This window comes from Cibotium barometz, chromosome 21 (genome assembly GCF_041138505.1).
Source record: "Cibotium barometz isolate CiBa-2024 chromosome 21, ASM4113850v1, whole genome shotgun sequence".
NCBI lineage: Eukaryota > Viridiplantae > Streptophyta > Polypodiopsida > Cyatheales > Cibotiaceae > Cibotium > Cibotium barometz.
Window position 1 is genome coordinate 44,914,746 of NC_141066.1, and position 14,920 is coordinate 44,929,665.

The 14,920-nt window shown below is 40.4% G+C and overlaps 1 protein-coding gene and 1 long non-coding RNA gene across 5 annotated transcripts; one reads left to right on the plus strand and one right to left on the minus strand.

Annotated features, from left to right (window-relative positions):
• Positions 1-8,360: 8,360 nt before the first annotated feature.
• Positions 8,361-13,127, minus strand: LOC147627213 (uncharacterized). 4 transcript variants are annotated; one of them, XM_086815881.1, is made up of 12 exons: positions 12,993-13,127; positions 11,940-11,991; positions 11,158-11,446; positions 10,945-11,037; positions 10,715-10,804; positions 10,477-10,560; positions 10,251-10,328; positions 9,874-10,123; positions 9,579-9,714; positions 9,362-9,456; positions 8,755-8,878; positions 8,361-8,633 (listed from the first exon to the last, which is right to left on the minus strand). In XM_086815881.1, the coding sequence occupies exons 3-12, from the start codon at positions 11,354-11,356 to the stop codon at positions 8,565-8,567; spliced, it is 1,218 nt and encodes a 405-aa protein (XP_086672007.1). In that variant the 5' UTR covers positions 11,357-11,446; positions 11,940-11,991; positions 12,993-13,127; the 3' UTR covers positions 8,361-8,564. The 4 variants fall into 4 exon arrangements, with proteins under 4 accessions (XP_086672007.1, XP_086672009.1, XP_086672010.1 ...); XM_086815883.1 differs by having other exon boundaries at positions 11,940-11,986; positions 12,993-13,124; XM_086815884.1 differs by having other exon boundaries at positions 11,940-13,088.
• Positions 9,956-11,169, plus strand: LOC147627214 (uncharacterized). The gene is made up of 2 exons (XR_015268463.1): positions 9,956-10,093; positions 10,542-11,169. It is a non-coding gene; the product is annotated as an uncharacterized LOC147627214 (long non-coding RNA).
• Positions 13,128-14,920: the final 1,793 nt, after the last annotated feature.

Sequence of the window (14,920 nt, forward strand, 5' to 3'; positions counted from 1 at the left end):
ATGCGCTTCATTGTGTCAGTAAGAGACAATGCATGATCATATTTCAATTTGAAAGTTACAGAAGGAGTGTCGATATCCATTGCTTGTTAAAATTTTAAATTTACAGAAAGGATTTTTTATTTGTTTTCAAAATTTACAAAAGGGGTATAAAAAGTAACCTAAAATTTAAAAAAAGGGATTTTTAAAGTACCCTATGAACGCACGTTATACACAAGACTACTATAAGGTGACCCCCCCGAGGACTACAGTAGCCCCTCAAAAGGCTAAAGGATTAGAACAAGAGGTCTAAAAGAAGAAAACCTCAAAGAGCACACAGATACGCAATGCACTATTAGTTGTCAAAGGGAATGGCATCATGACCACCATTAAAAGTGGTTCAGACAAGCAATCTCCTGCACAAACCATCTCTTCATAAAGAGTAGAAACCCATTGACTATGCAAACCTTCGAAAGAAACTCAAAGAGTACCTCAACCTCATGTTGGAGAAAGAGCTAATGAGAGCTTATAAGGAAGGTGGAGGAGGATGAACTAGAGCCAGTACTTGAGCAAGTGGTTGAGTATGAACCATTGATCCCACACCTGAGCGTATCCCAGAACCTATTCTAGAGTCAATCAGAGAACAAGTAAGGGAGCCTTAGAGCATGCCAAAGGCCGTAGAGTTGAATTTATGGCAATTCTTAAGAAGCCACAAAAATAGCTAGATTTGGAGCCTTTGCCTCGAGAATCAATCCACAACCAGATCTTGCATTGCTAGATGCAATGAAGGAGGCAGCTCATTGGGAGGTGAAAGTAGGCCTTTTTGGGTCATCATAGTCACCAGAATATTTTCTCTGATGTGAAAGGTGATGACTTCATTTCAACGCCATCACAAGAACCACTCCTAGAGAAGGATTAGTGTGTATCCCTTACATGTTGGTAGGTCCAAGCCCACCTCCAAGAAATTACAAACCAAGTGAATATTGCATGAGGGACATAGTGTACTTCATAGACTTTTTATCCTTATAATTTTAAGTCTCAATAAGTTCTTTTTTACAAGAAAATTCTCAACTTTGGAGAGAGACTTATCTAACTAGATGGAAACTAAGAGGAGACTTATCCTCCGACTTATCCAACTGGATGACTAGGAAACACCTAAGAGGAGATTTATCCAATTGGACGGAACCTAAGAGGAGACTTATCGGACTGGATGAAGGGAACACTTGAACCTAAAGAGGAGGAGGATGAGTTGTGCCGCACTGAGCACCCTCCCTCCATACACAATACAAAAGGACAACCAAAAAAATCTAAGACACTAGCGATGAAATAAATGCCATATCACATGTTTATAAAGAAACGATGGTCCCCACAAGCTTTGCATGATGGTGGTGCTTGTGTCAGCATAGTCACCAAGGATTCTTGGGAGGCTTGGGGAAGCCCATCACTCATAGGCACAAGCCTCATGGTCAAGGTTGTTACCGACAAGTACATAGCTAACCTTTGGGTGAGATGTAAGACATTCAGGATCAACTTTTACCACAAATTCATGGTGATGGACTTTCAGAGAAGAGGATCAGGGTAATACACCATGATCCTCGGAAGGCCTTACATGATAGCAGCTATTTCTTGATTTGGAACCAAATCACATTTATATACACAAGGGTAACCAGTCCTTAAAAATAAACTCGAAAACATGGAAGACTCATCGGGCCATGGGTCGAGGCATTCTCACCAATGAGTCTCAATTGCTCAGATTGCTTTCAGTCGTCGTCGATGTCTGTAGAGCATGCAATGTAAAAGCTCACACCCCATCAATTAATATATGTAGAGCTTGTAAACAAGATGTTGGATGGCGAAGATGAGGACCAAGAATATGAGCCCCTCACAAAGCCTCTCAATTATGAGGATTGGATTCACGTCACAACCATGGATTGACACTCTTTTACATAAGCTTGGGTCAAGGTATGCACGATTAGATGCCAAAATCACATCCCTATTCATGCTTAATACATTTGAAATAGAACCAACAGTGGAACCAACTCATCTTGAGTTAGAGTTTCCCTAAAAAGACCACTTAGCATGGATTTTTGGTTGCATGGGTGCTAGCCACAACATTTAACTTTGGACATGTGGACCTCATTAGGCCACCCACCCCTCTCATCATCCATAACTACCATCACCATGGGCAGTAAAAATTCCCAATCTATGATCGTCGATTGTTTTGAAGCTTAATTTTATATTGAAAATAGACCTACGTCATTGCAAGTTGTGTGGCTCACCTTAGTTTGACAATGGGGCCACAACACTTTTTCTAAAGAGATGTGGACCTCATTAGGATACCCACCATTGGCACAACTACCATCACCATGGTAAAATAATTCCCAATCCATGACCATCGGTTGTTTTGAAGATAAATTTCATGTCGAAACTAAGCCTGCATCTTGCAAGTTTTATGTTACCCTCACATATACTATGAAAGAGAGAATCATACTTGTGTGAGGGGATGGATTATAGCCATTAATTGTGTAATGGATTAGAAAAGAATCAAAACTTTCCAAATTATTTCCCGCGATATAACTTGGTAGAGATGAGGAAGCCCCAAACCTATCAACATTCCAAGCCTCATTCTCCACTCATAAAATCCATCACCTCAGGTAACCCCTAACACTTAACAACCCTATCACCTTACCATGTTGACAAACCACTATGGAGATCTAAAACCTCATCGGCAGAAGTGAAGATGAAGACCATCCCCCAAACCTCAACCTAAACAACCCTTCTTTAGGGAGGTCACTAAGAAGTATCCAAGAGTACCCTAGCTAGACAAGGAAAGTACGATGCCCAAGCAAAGATTTGGCAGCCATTAGATAGAAGCCTTCAGGGAGGTCACTAAGAAGGAGTGGAAGCACACCCAAGAGTACCCTCGCTAGCCAAGGAAAATACAATGCCCAAGAAAAGACTTGGTGGCCACCATCTAACGAGAAGCCTTCCCATATGCAGAGATCTGCCAAGCAGGAGCCCCAAGTAACATAGTTTTACCCACACACCGAAGCACGCTGGATCCTCATCAAGGTGTTATAACTCAAGGCTCTACGACATAAATGCTTCCATTTGGGCTCCAAAACCTCGCAGACTGCATCCCGATCTGCAAAGCCAAAGAGAGTGAGGTGACGGCCTCAAACCCCAACTCAATCTTAGTAGCTGACATTAAGTTGGGTCTTACTAGAAGTGTAAGGCTTCTATGAAGGGAACCGCTAAATTTCGGTTTCGAAGTCAAGAAAACCACTTATCTTTTGTAAGACAATGCTAGAACATATAAAGAGGCCTTATTATGAGCTTAATAGGAAAAGTATAAGGACTTCGAGTACATTTTTAAGTTTGGCTGACCTAGTGTGTAAACTAGTTAATTATATATAAGTCAACTTTGACAATAAGCAATACATAATCATTCCATCGCCAACAATAAAATACTTGTGATCTCCCATTCTTCCCTACTCTTGCTTTCTCGTACTCTATTGAATCTTGCATACTTGATAGTTGGATGCTTACTAAATAAGTTTCTATGTAGGTTTCCCTCTTGCATTAGCTTCTTCTTCCACCCCTGCCTTTTATGAGAGAGAACCATCACAAAGGTTATCTATTTTTACCTCCATCTAGGCATAAAGAGTGTAAAATCTCCATGCAAAATAGGCAAGGTATCTGTATCTAGCCTCGTGCAAAAAACGTGAGAGAGAAGAAGAAGAACTCAAGAATAGTAAAAATAAACCTAGCTTGGCATACCATGTTTAACGACCCAACCATTATATATACCAATGACCCCGGCATCTAGTGTGTACCTTCCCAACCACACACCATACTCACGCACCCCCTGTGTCTCCACTGGTATCCCCATGCTACACATCACTAGGTATTTGGCCTACAATCATCACATTGATTTACCCACTCAACATCCGCATGTCCCACGCATTATTGGCGTGTAAATCCCACATAACAATGTGTACGTGTCCCATGTGCTGCCACGTGTAAGTCCCACGTGTTACCACGTGTAAGGGCCGTAACAGAGAGATTTACCATCACTATGATGATAAAGGAGCATTCAAATGTGACAATGGAGTGAGGACAAGCTAGTGCACCCACATCTGGAAGTTGCAATTACAACTCTAAGGTAAGGTAGAATGATACATGATTCAAAAAGGCTAAGATAAGCTCTTGACTTGAACATGTGTCTATTTTTACTGTCCTTGACTCTAGAAACTACCTACAAAGGTTTGCTTTCGAATTAAAGGGAAAGAGATGGCTCTTACACATGTACCACTTCCTTTGCTTGCATCTTGCGCTCATTATCCAAGCTTACACTTTGATACCATAAGAAGAATGGGGGGGAGAGGGTGAGCTTGAGCTCCTTGTAATAAGCAAATTTATTCACATATCACACGAGTAGACAACTACATAAGAGAGATGGATGGTTGACTTTCTTTCTTCTTACTTCTCTATATCCATAACATAGAGATAAAAGTATATACTATAAGGGATAGTACTTTATTACTAAAACATACAAGGTCCATAGGGTGAACCTAGCTATATGAGCTAGCGCTATAATGATGCCATAGCTATAATAAATCAAAGTAGATCTTATACATCTTGTAAACCACTAACAGCATATCATCCATAATCTCACCAATCATGCCAGTGGTATACGTGTGGAGGTATCATGTGACATGTCATCCATATCCATACAAGGTTCATAGGGTGAACCTGACTATATGAGCTAGTGCTATAATGATGCCATGGCTGTAATAAACCAAAGTAGTTATTACATCTTGTAAACTATTATAACATATCAACCATGTAATCTCACCAATCATGCCAATGGTATAAGTGCAGAGATATCATCTTACCAATCATGCCAATGGTATAAGTGCAAAGGTATCATCATGACATGTCATCCATATCTACACTGGTTGAGCTCGATATCTCAACATGAAGAGCCAAGAGTGGCATTGACAACTCAGCCAACTATCCATAGGTCGCAAGCACACTTTTAAACTTTGGTTGTAAGCACATGCTATTAGCATGTTTAATCTTTGGTCTTGTAAAATAATAAACAAATTTAAGATGCAAGGAATTATAAGCATCACACTGCTGTGTAGCAATAGCCTTCATAAAGTATTGCAGTCATATACTAGTCCAAAAGCACCCATAAGACTACTATTTGTTTACTATAAACCACACATAGTGATCCAAAACATGTAAAGAAAGTACATTCTTATCATTGTTCATATTGTGAAGATCTACAAAAAGCAAGTCATTTGCGCTATTCCACCAATGTAATATATCAAAGGGATTAGCTCCTTGGTCTCTTTAGTACAATCATGTTCAATGTCTTAGGATCAAAGTTTTGTGGACATATGAAATTTTTCTTATCATCAAGAATAAGCTTTTGCATCATCTATCATTGGATGTATTGTTTTTGTTTAATTGCCATTGTAGTCTCCAACAACTGTTGTTTAATATCATAAAGCTCACAAAAGGAGGCAAGCTAACTTCAACCTAGTTGTAGCAAGATACAACATAGAGAAATCATGTTTTGTGTGATTAAAGCCAAGTTTTCATTAAAATAGAAGGTTGAGAAAGGCAGCCAGGTAGCTGGCTTTTCCTACCTAATTTTTGCTACCAACTAGTTTGTTTTTTCTACCAAGTAGAGAGTAGCAAGTAGTTTGCTTGTGACAATTGGCTAGATTGCTTGCAAACAAAACTATCTAGCTTACTAGGAATCTATAGTTTTTTGAGCTCGCAACAAACCAACTGATTTCATACAACCAAAAAACCACCCTAGGATAGGCTTGTACTTTTGGCTAGCCAACAAGCTGGTCAACTAGCTAGCTCATATTTTGCACCCATGTAGCCAGCCAATTCTCACAACTGGCAAGTTTTCTATGCTAGAACCGAGGTAGTAGAAAAATTGGCTAGCTAGTTTTGAGCATTGCCAACTAACCAAACATGCCAATTTCCTAGGTAGCTTTATTTCTCATATGAAAAAATTGATTATGCAAATGTAGTGTTGCCTCTCCATAGATCACAAAAGTAATGAGTTGTTGCTTCTTTAATGCTTGAGATCCTGGAGCTATGTCGTGTGCTAGTCACATCATTCTTTAGATGGAGTCCAAATGGATTCCATAGAGCTCACATGCTTTATATGATGTTGTGAAGACATGTACTTGATGCATGGATCTTGTGAGGATTGAGAGGCTTCTCATTGGAGCTATAAGGTGTACTTGGATTACGAGCATATATATAAGCGATTGATTAATGCAGTGAGAGTGTGATCTTCTTTAGACTTTTCATTATGCTTTTTCAATCTTAATTAGTAAGATATTATCTCCTTAAAATTAATCATGTTTAAGCCTTGTTTTGTTGATCCACCTTGGTTATGTAACATGTTGATTCGAGACGCACTACTTGACTTTTGATGAGATGTGAGATTGGATTATATTTGTAACAATATTATTCATGCAACTATGCTCTAACTCAAGACAATAGTGCCCTTGCCTATGGAAGGTTCTATGTTCAAATCCAACTCATTGCTATCCAATTTCATTGCCACTTTTGCAAACAAACAAAAAAAAAATCGTTTAACTCATTGCCATCCAATTTCATTACCACTTTTGCAAACAAACAAAAAAAAACTATCTAAGCAAAAAAAAAAAAAAACCATCATCTATGGACTATTGTGCCCTTGTTACAAAAGTTGAGTTGTAAGTGCCTCTCTCTAAACAATTAATGCATTTGGTTTTGGTCATACAACATGGGGCTTTTTGAGTACAATCCATTATTATCGAGGATTCAAAAAAAAAAACATCAAAAATTTTCAGTTTAGTTTTCAAGATCTGTGCAATTAATTTCAAGCTCACGAGTTTCCCTACGTCATGTGAACTGCATTCAACTAAGAAGCAAAGGAAAAGGATATGGGGTTTCGCTAGCGTGCATTTGATGTACTGCAGAAAATCTTTGCTCTGCTGGGAAGATAGATAATGCAAAGCAACGGTGGTTCGCAACGTATTGGCAGAATGGGGAAAGGAGTCCGTCCTTTGAAGCAGGTAAGTACTCAAACTTGAGTCTCTCCGTTTTAAACAATCTGCTCAAATGTGAGCGGTCCAGGGTTTCCACCTCGTACTTAGGCCGTATTAATGTCTGTCGTACTGGGCGCTTGCTGTGCCGTACTGGCCGGCTGTAATACTAACATTGTCGTACTTATGCGCCGTACTACCGGGCTCGCCACCGTACTGATGCCCATGGTCTGCCGTAGCAACAGCCTGCTTTTCTGCTCCATACTACTGCCATGCCGTAATAGTGGCTTGTTCAGCCTTCTGATGGGAGCCTTCTGATGGGCCTAGTGACTATGTGACACACCATGTTTCAGGAGGGATCTATGGTTGGAAAGAGGAAGAGGTTGCTATCGGTATTGAATCTGCACCGTATAATTCTAAAGTGAACTACAGATGAACTCAGGGTTAGGTGAACTAAGATGAAAATTATCCGACAAAAAAGTGAACTCATAGTGAACTAGAGGAATGAACTTGAGGTGAACTAGGGGTGAATTAGGGGATTGGAAGATTAGTTTCTTAGCAGAATAAAGTTTTTTTGGCGATCATAAGAAGTATAGCATAGTGGTTAGACATTTCACTTCCAAAATGCAATTTCTGAGTTCAAATCCTCTTTTGAACTTTCTCAAAAAATTTCTGAGTCCTAGACCCATCCCCCCTCCCCCCTAGTTCTCACCCGCAAGATCGCTTCCCCTAGTTCACTACTAGGCTCAACTTGCTATTGATATGGCATGGCACAAGTATGACACATTATTAATACGGCAGCCCCCATCGGGCTCGTGACTATGTGACACACCATGTGGATCTATGGTTGGAAAGAGGTGTCGCCATCACGGCAATTTTAGACCATTGATTTGCTGTCGGAAGTGAACTGGGACCTACTGCTAGGCTGCCCTCCTAATGACGTGTTAATACTTCCTCCTGCCCACTACTGATTTGTCGCACCCACACGGCCGTGTAAGTGGCCTGTTAGATGGTGCTGTGCCATACTACTAGTGGCCTGCTGAACTGATACTGTGCCATACAAATGGCATTCCGTCCTGATGCTATTCGATACGAATGGCCTGAAGTACTGATGCTGTGCCTTACAAACCAATGGCCTGCCATACTGATCAGTAAGTCTTGGCTTGCTGCAATTTTACTGCATAATCATACATTGAAAGAGGGGTGGTGGGGCGGGTAAAAGCTTCACCATGAGGGTGTATGTATTTTCTTTAAGGTGCAGTCTACAGTAGGGCATAAAGAATGTTTTAATTATAAATTATGTCAGTTCATAGCATGAGGGCATAATGAATGCTTTCAATTATAAATTATCTATGTACATGACACCATCCGAACCCATCTTGGGGGGTTTTACAGTAAGATACGCACTTCTACCAATGAGATGGTCCCAAAAATTGGCTTTTTTGTAGTACCTCTCCACACTGCCATACTAGCATTTTTCTTGTAATACTGATGGATTTTCCACCTGAACACTGCATATTTTCAGCTGACGATCTTCCCATAGTAGGCAGTAACAGCCTTCAGCTCATCATGGACATAATTCTTCTCAATCTACATGGTTGCACCCTTCTAGCATCAGTCACATGCTTTATGCAGAAACACATTAAGAATAAACTCATCATTATGATCCTCTCTATCAAGAGTGGTACCTAAAGGTGGCCAAAAACATTACCTCATAAGGTAGTGGAGGATTTGAAAGCCATGATAGCTGGGCAAGTTGGTCGGCATCAACTGTCCGAGGCAAGAAAAATGCGACACTAGGAGCTGCCAATAGAGCTAGTTTGAATAGAGAAAACCTGCACGAACAATTTGATAAAGATACGGTGGTTGATCTAGAAGTAACTCCAGTACACTGGGAACACAGATGCATACTCATGATATAAGCAGGTTTGAACACCTGGGATCATGGGTGCATGTATACATATGCACAAGAGAGGAACAAGGTGACCACCTATATGCTCTCATATGGATGCTCACACATACACACGCATAGGTATATCTATATACACACGCATGCAAGAAAAGGAGCAGGGATGCATGCTCCCTGCACACACATACACACATGAATAGGAGCAGGGTTGAACACTTATGTAAACATATGTCAGGTTTTTATAGGGATATATACATAAATACACATTTTTTATTAAGAGCAGAGCTGAACACAGGTATCTACATACACACAGGTGCAACTTGGAGCTACATATCTATGTGCGTATATGCGTACATACATTCATACATACATGAATCAATTGACATTGAGAATAGGAATGAGAAAATACCCATTTGCAGGCTTCAGCATGGTTTCGATGTTGTACTTCTCCGCCTTAATGTATTCTGGGCCTCCCCACGGTGGCGATAAGAACACGACATCTGCCTGTACAAGTTACGACACAAACATCATGGAGCCCTTAGAGCCAAACTCAATCTCTTCATATCCCTTGTGAAAAATAAACACACAGAGTTGCTGCATGAGTTTGAGTTTGGGTAAATGACAACCTTAAGGGATGGAGCCAATTGAAAGAAGTCCCCAACTAAGAAGTCTATCCTGTTGGCTACACCATATATTTCCGCGTTGTGTCGTGCATATTCAATCTTCTTGGGATCAATATCTATGGCTATGACGTGGAAGTTCCTGAAATGAAGGAAAAGGATTTGTTAAAAAGCAAAAAACAGCCATAATGCTTCACCTATTTGCCTTATGTATACATCTAAATCTCCCCGTTGCATCCTCATTTCAATAAATAAAAAAAAAACAGTATATTAAAGGGATAACATGAATATGTATGCTTACATGCAAGCAAACTGGATGGCATTTCCACCCATGCCGGTGAATGCATCAATTATGGTACCCGAACCACAATGTGCAGCTTGGTGTTTTGCAATCTCTTCGGGTGTTACAGAGAACAAGCCCTCCTCGTCAAGCTTGATCCCTTCATCGAATCGAGAGAATAGGCTGTACCTACGGAGCCAGTACTTGACGACATCCCAATGAATCTCCTCGACCATGCCAGGTAAGAGCACCTTCTCACTCTCATTACACACTGTTATAGTCATCAAAATGAAAAGGAATGTCATAAGCCACCATGTAAATGTCAAGTGTTATCGAGTGCACATTTTAGTTAATCTAACACACCCTTAACAGGGATGTGGCCTGTGTGAAACACTTACATCTCTTCATTAGCTCCACCTCAGCTAGGAGTTTGTTTGCATCCCGTTCTTGAAGAACCCGTTTGCTAGGAATGCCATCTAGATCAAGCAAAACATGGATAGCCACAGTGAGTACACAGACACCTGACTTGAAAACATGTCGCCATGTCATTGGAAAGCAAATGGCAAAGCACAAGAGCGACTGAGTGTTATCTTGCACTTAGGGGCAGGAATGCAAGCCCTGTACCTCTCTTAAACTTTACTGTTCCATCAAAAACTCTGATTATTTTGGTCTTCTGTTTGCCTTCACAGAGACCCATCACGCGGCCGACTTGTAAAGAAAAAATTTAGCAAGATCAGTCGACAGAGAGATCATACAAGTACAAAGTGCAAATGCAAACATGCAGACAAGACCTCAAATGTTCCCAGCCATAACTCAGCAACATGCACGCATCAGGATCTCTGGAAATAGTTCTAAAACCTACAGCTTTTGAAGAGGGTGGCCTTTATTAAGTGCTTCAACCGCCCTTTTTTCCCCTGCATTTGAAGCAATATGCTTCCATTCTCACTGGTAACTGCACACAAGAGGTTTTCCAATTACATATAAGATGGTGTGGCGAGTACATATAAGGTCATGTGGCAAGAAAGTTAAAAATGATGTGGCTAGCTGCTTAGAAAGCCTTCTAATACCAAGGACATAAAGATAGTGCCGTACAGCGTGTGATCAGGCTATCTTTGTCGATCTGCCGTCTCTGATACTTTTGAATGGAAAGCAAATCCACAACTTGAGCATTGTCGAGAACTGATGCTATAGTTCCCATGTGTCACACAACCAGAAAAGTAAAGATTATTGTTGACTTGGACATACTTATGGAACCAATCTAGTTCAAATCTTAACACAAAATGGTGGCATGTTTAAAAAGCTTACAAATTTCCTTTATAGATGGTGTCTCTATGACCTCCAATGGCTCCAAATGTTCAGAGTCTCCCAGCTCCACAGCATACTCATCACTTTCTAGCTTTGCATCCAAGAGCTCTGACTCGACTGCTACTTGGAGCTCGAGGATGCATTTTTCTTTTCCAAGTGGCCTCTTGAGACACTTCTTGACCTTCTTTGTCACCATCATGAATGAGATTGCAACTATCACGACAGCTTTGTAAACCTGAGGAGCTTGGATTGAAGCCTTCAGTATCTTGTCGTTATGTTATACCACATGCTGCAAATGCGAAGCTAGATGTCAATGAAAAGCTTCCATGTTGCACACTGCAAACCACATAATGTGAGTGTTTTCTCCAACATGTTAAGAAGGCAAGCCATCATCTTAAGAGACTGGTTTAGATTTGCATATGCACCACATAGAGCATGCCCCAAATACCCTCAATGAAAACCCTCTAAATATCTCCCTAGCGATTAAGTAACACTAGAAATCCCATCACGTCGAGAAAATTGTGCCAAATATAATGTTGGTTAATTTGAGTTGCTGCTCTAATATGAAAGACTTGCTAAAGATTTAATTAGGCAGTTAACATTTTGATGCCCCTGGTGCTAAGCTCTATGACAAAGCAGTCCAACTTTGATGCTGATATGCAGGCACGACACTTGGCACAGCTTTATGATGTCACTAGCGACTATCCACGGGGAAACAAATGATTGTGATGGCAAGTTGTAAACACTAGCAACATGATGCAGGTTGGTTTATTGCCCCTCACCTTTGGTCTTGTTAGAGGTGCTTCCTCTCAAACCAGCGCAGAACAAGCTGACCTTTGCACCATCAACCCATGGAAAAAAAATAGCCAAGATACCCATTAATTATACGCTAAGATTAATTAGCACAATTTAACCATCAGGAACAACATATTGGCATAACTAATGGCAAAATTGAAGCTGCAAAGGATCATGCAAGAGAGGGGGGCAATACTCCCAAATTATAAAGAGAAATCATATTATTTTAAGTACTCACAATCAGAAAAGTGCTTGAAACCTCCATAATTCTTAAGAAAATCCATTGATTCATAAATAACCACGGGCTTAAATCCTCGCCCAAACACTAGCTGCTTGCAAAAGAGGGACCTACTGAGCTTGCACAGCAGGGCCGCTGGCAATACGATAGAACAAACTAGCGCAGTTGAACAAATTGCGCAAATCTAGCCCGAGTTCTGGGCGGACAGAAGTGTGGCAGGAAAGCCGACAAAGGTGGAGAAACGAGAGTAAGGACAGCTAAACGTGGTAAAAGAGAAACATTTTGTGCATATAATTTAATTCTACCCTCTGATCAAGCTCTACCATTACTGCTCTGGCAGTAGGTTTTTTCTAGCAGAAGAAATCAAGAACCCATTAATCCAATGAAGTTTGAATGAGTACTTTTCTTGCACCAGAAAAGCCCTGCTTGTTTTAGCAAAAAGCATGTGTACAGTTTCTTCTTTTCTTCACGCAAAGAAAGCTCTGCTATCTCCTCTCCTCTGCATGGGAATGTAAATGAGGGGCAAAAGCAGCCCACAATGCATGATTGTGAATGTCCATACTACACTAAACAAGATGCATGAACTTTCTGTCACTCTTTGCCTCTGATTAATCCTTTACACAGCATTGCAGAATGAGTACACTTAGTGCGTAATTAACAGACTTTATGCATATGATTCAATCCCTCATCTGCAGAACAAAGCTTGCATTAAGCTTAACAAATTTAGAAATCCTTTAGCTAAACCTAAGAAAGTTCAAAACGCAAAACTAAACCTAAGAAAGTTTAAAACGCAAAACCTTACATCTTCTGCAAGCGTACATGGATTTTAGCAACGAGCTAACTAGCTTAGCACTCTGCATGCAGAAAAGGCCCGAGCTTGTGAGCTGCCCACAGTACCTTTGTTGAAAGCCAACCCAGATTGATATAGCCTGCAGAGAATGGAAGGATATTGGGTTTAATCCTTTTTTAACCCATACACTGTTTATGTATATATAAAAAGCTTGGTGAAGGGTGACGCCCTCTATACAGGGATTTGAAGTGGGCTTAATGTAGGTCCGAGGAGGGGTTTATGCGGATAATGATGGTATTAATGGGAGGTCTATAAAGGGGAGCTCCCAGTAAGCAATACTTTAATTTAATGGGTCGGCATTACCCATAATTAAAGTCGGCTTTAATTAAGATTAAGGGGGGGCAAACCTATAGGGATTTGAGCTATGGTGTAAAGGGACTAGAGAGGTGTGCACTAGTGTGTATGTGTGCACTGTGTGTGTGCGTTTTTGTGTGTTGGGGCCAAGCGTGCGGGTGGGCTATTATGGGATCGAGGGGCTGTTTTGTTTGGAAATTGGGAATGTTTTTGAACTCTGTAGGGAGCTCGCAAACCAAAGGTTTGAGAAAGAATGAATGGCCAAAACAGTAAAAAGTTAGCAGCCTCGCACACAAGAAGAAGAAAAAGAAGGAGAAGGAGAAGAAGAGTAGGAGGGTGGTGGAGGATTCGATTAATTTTAAGTAGTTATATATATATATTTATATATATATGAAGGTTTAAATTAATAGAGGGATTTAGAAAACTACAAGCGAAAAAGAATCACGAACTCCAACACTGTACGTGGGGCTGGTTAGAGAGAAAGAGAGAGAAATTATTTAAATCTTATTGGGAAATTTCGGTAAATATAATATGCGTTTTGCATGATAAGCAAGGGCAAAAAAATCAAATTCAATGGGAGGGGGCCACGTGGGGGAAACAATATTTGTGTCGTGGGGAAAAAAATATTCGTGTCGTGAAAAAATATTTTCTATCTCATGGCTTTGAAAAAATCGCGTAGGTGTGCGTGTCGGGTGAAAAAAGTTTGCGTGCGCATGTTTTAATTACAGAAAAAACCAGGTAAAGAATGAAGAGGATAAAGCTTGTGAAGTCACGTGGTATCCACGTAGGAATCATTTAACCTAAGACAAATAAGTGCTTATTCTCAAAGGTGGTGTAGCTTTGCCATGGCATACTTCCATCTACAACACATCCTCATAACATCATACGAATTATGTAAACTTATTCGAGCCCTACAATCCTGTAAGAATCATGTCATGTGGGTACTTAAAAGAAGCATGATCAGATTAAAACGTATAATGATAAGGGTTTTTTTTCTTAGCTCACAATGATCCTTGAGTCATATTGTTGCATCGAAGCATCACAAGTGCTCAAAGGTCTAATGGCATGTTTAGCTAAGATCCTTTAATAGGAGCCATGATGGATCCTTTAATAGGAACCATGATGCAAGCCTATGGTTGAGTTTCTTGATGATGTTATGATAATAACTTACTACAATAAATATTGAAAATGAAATCATTCTTTTGTGCACTTGACCAAAGGGAGAATACCTTTAGGTTTAATCTCTTTGAGGTTGAGATTTGCAGTTGTCTCAACAATCGATGTCATGCTAAGCTCTTGGACTTCTAGGATTGTGCAAGTTGGTGTATTTAAGGTGTAGAAGAGAAGCTCATTGTCAAAAGGAAATGGCTGTCATAGTATTGTCATTAGGGATGTTGAAACTCTAAGAAGACAAGCTCCTAACGATACAACTATCGGGGAATCATCAAGGAGGCATGATCATGACGCAGGCAATTGGCAAGTGCCATTTTCCTCTAGTTGACATTACTAGGTATAATAGGCAATGGTCCCACGAGAGAGAGAGAGAGAGAGAGAGAGAGAGAGAGAGAGAGAACTGCTTACCGTCG

Coding starts and splice junctions, on each gene's coding strand:
- LOC147627213 (XM_086815881.1), bottom strand. CDS start 11,356: ATGATGGTGACAAAGAAGGTCAAGAAGTGTCTCAAGAGGCCACTTGGA. Junction 10,124..10,250: donor GGTGGAGCTAATGAAGAGAT/GTAAGTGTTTCA, acceptor TGACTATAACAG/TGTGTAATGAGAGTGAGAAG. Junction 8,879..9,361: donor ATGCTGAAGCCTGCAAATGG/GTATTTTCTCAT, acceptor TTGTTCGTGCAG/GTTTTCTCTATTCAAACTAG.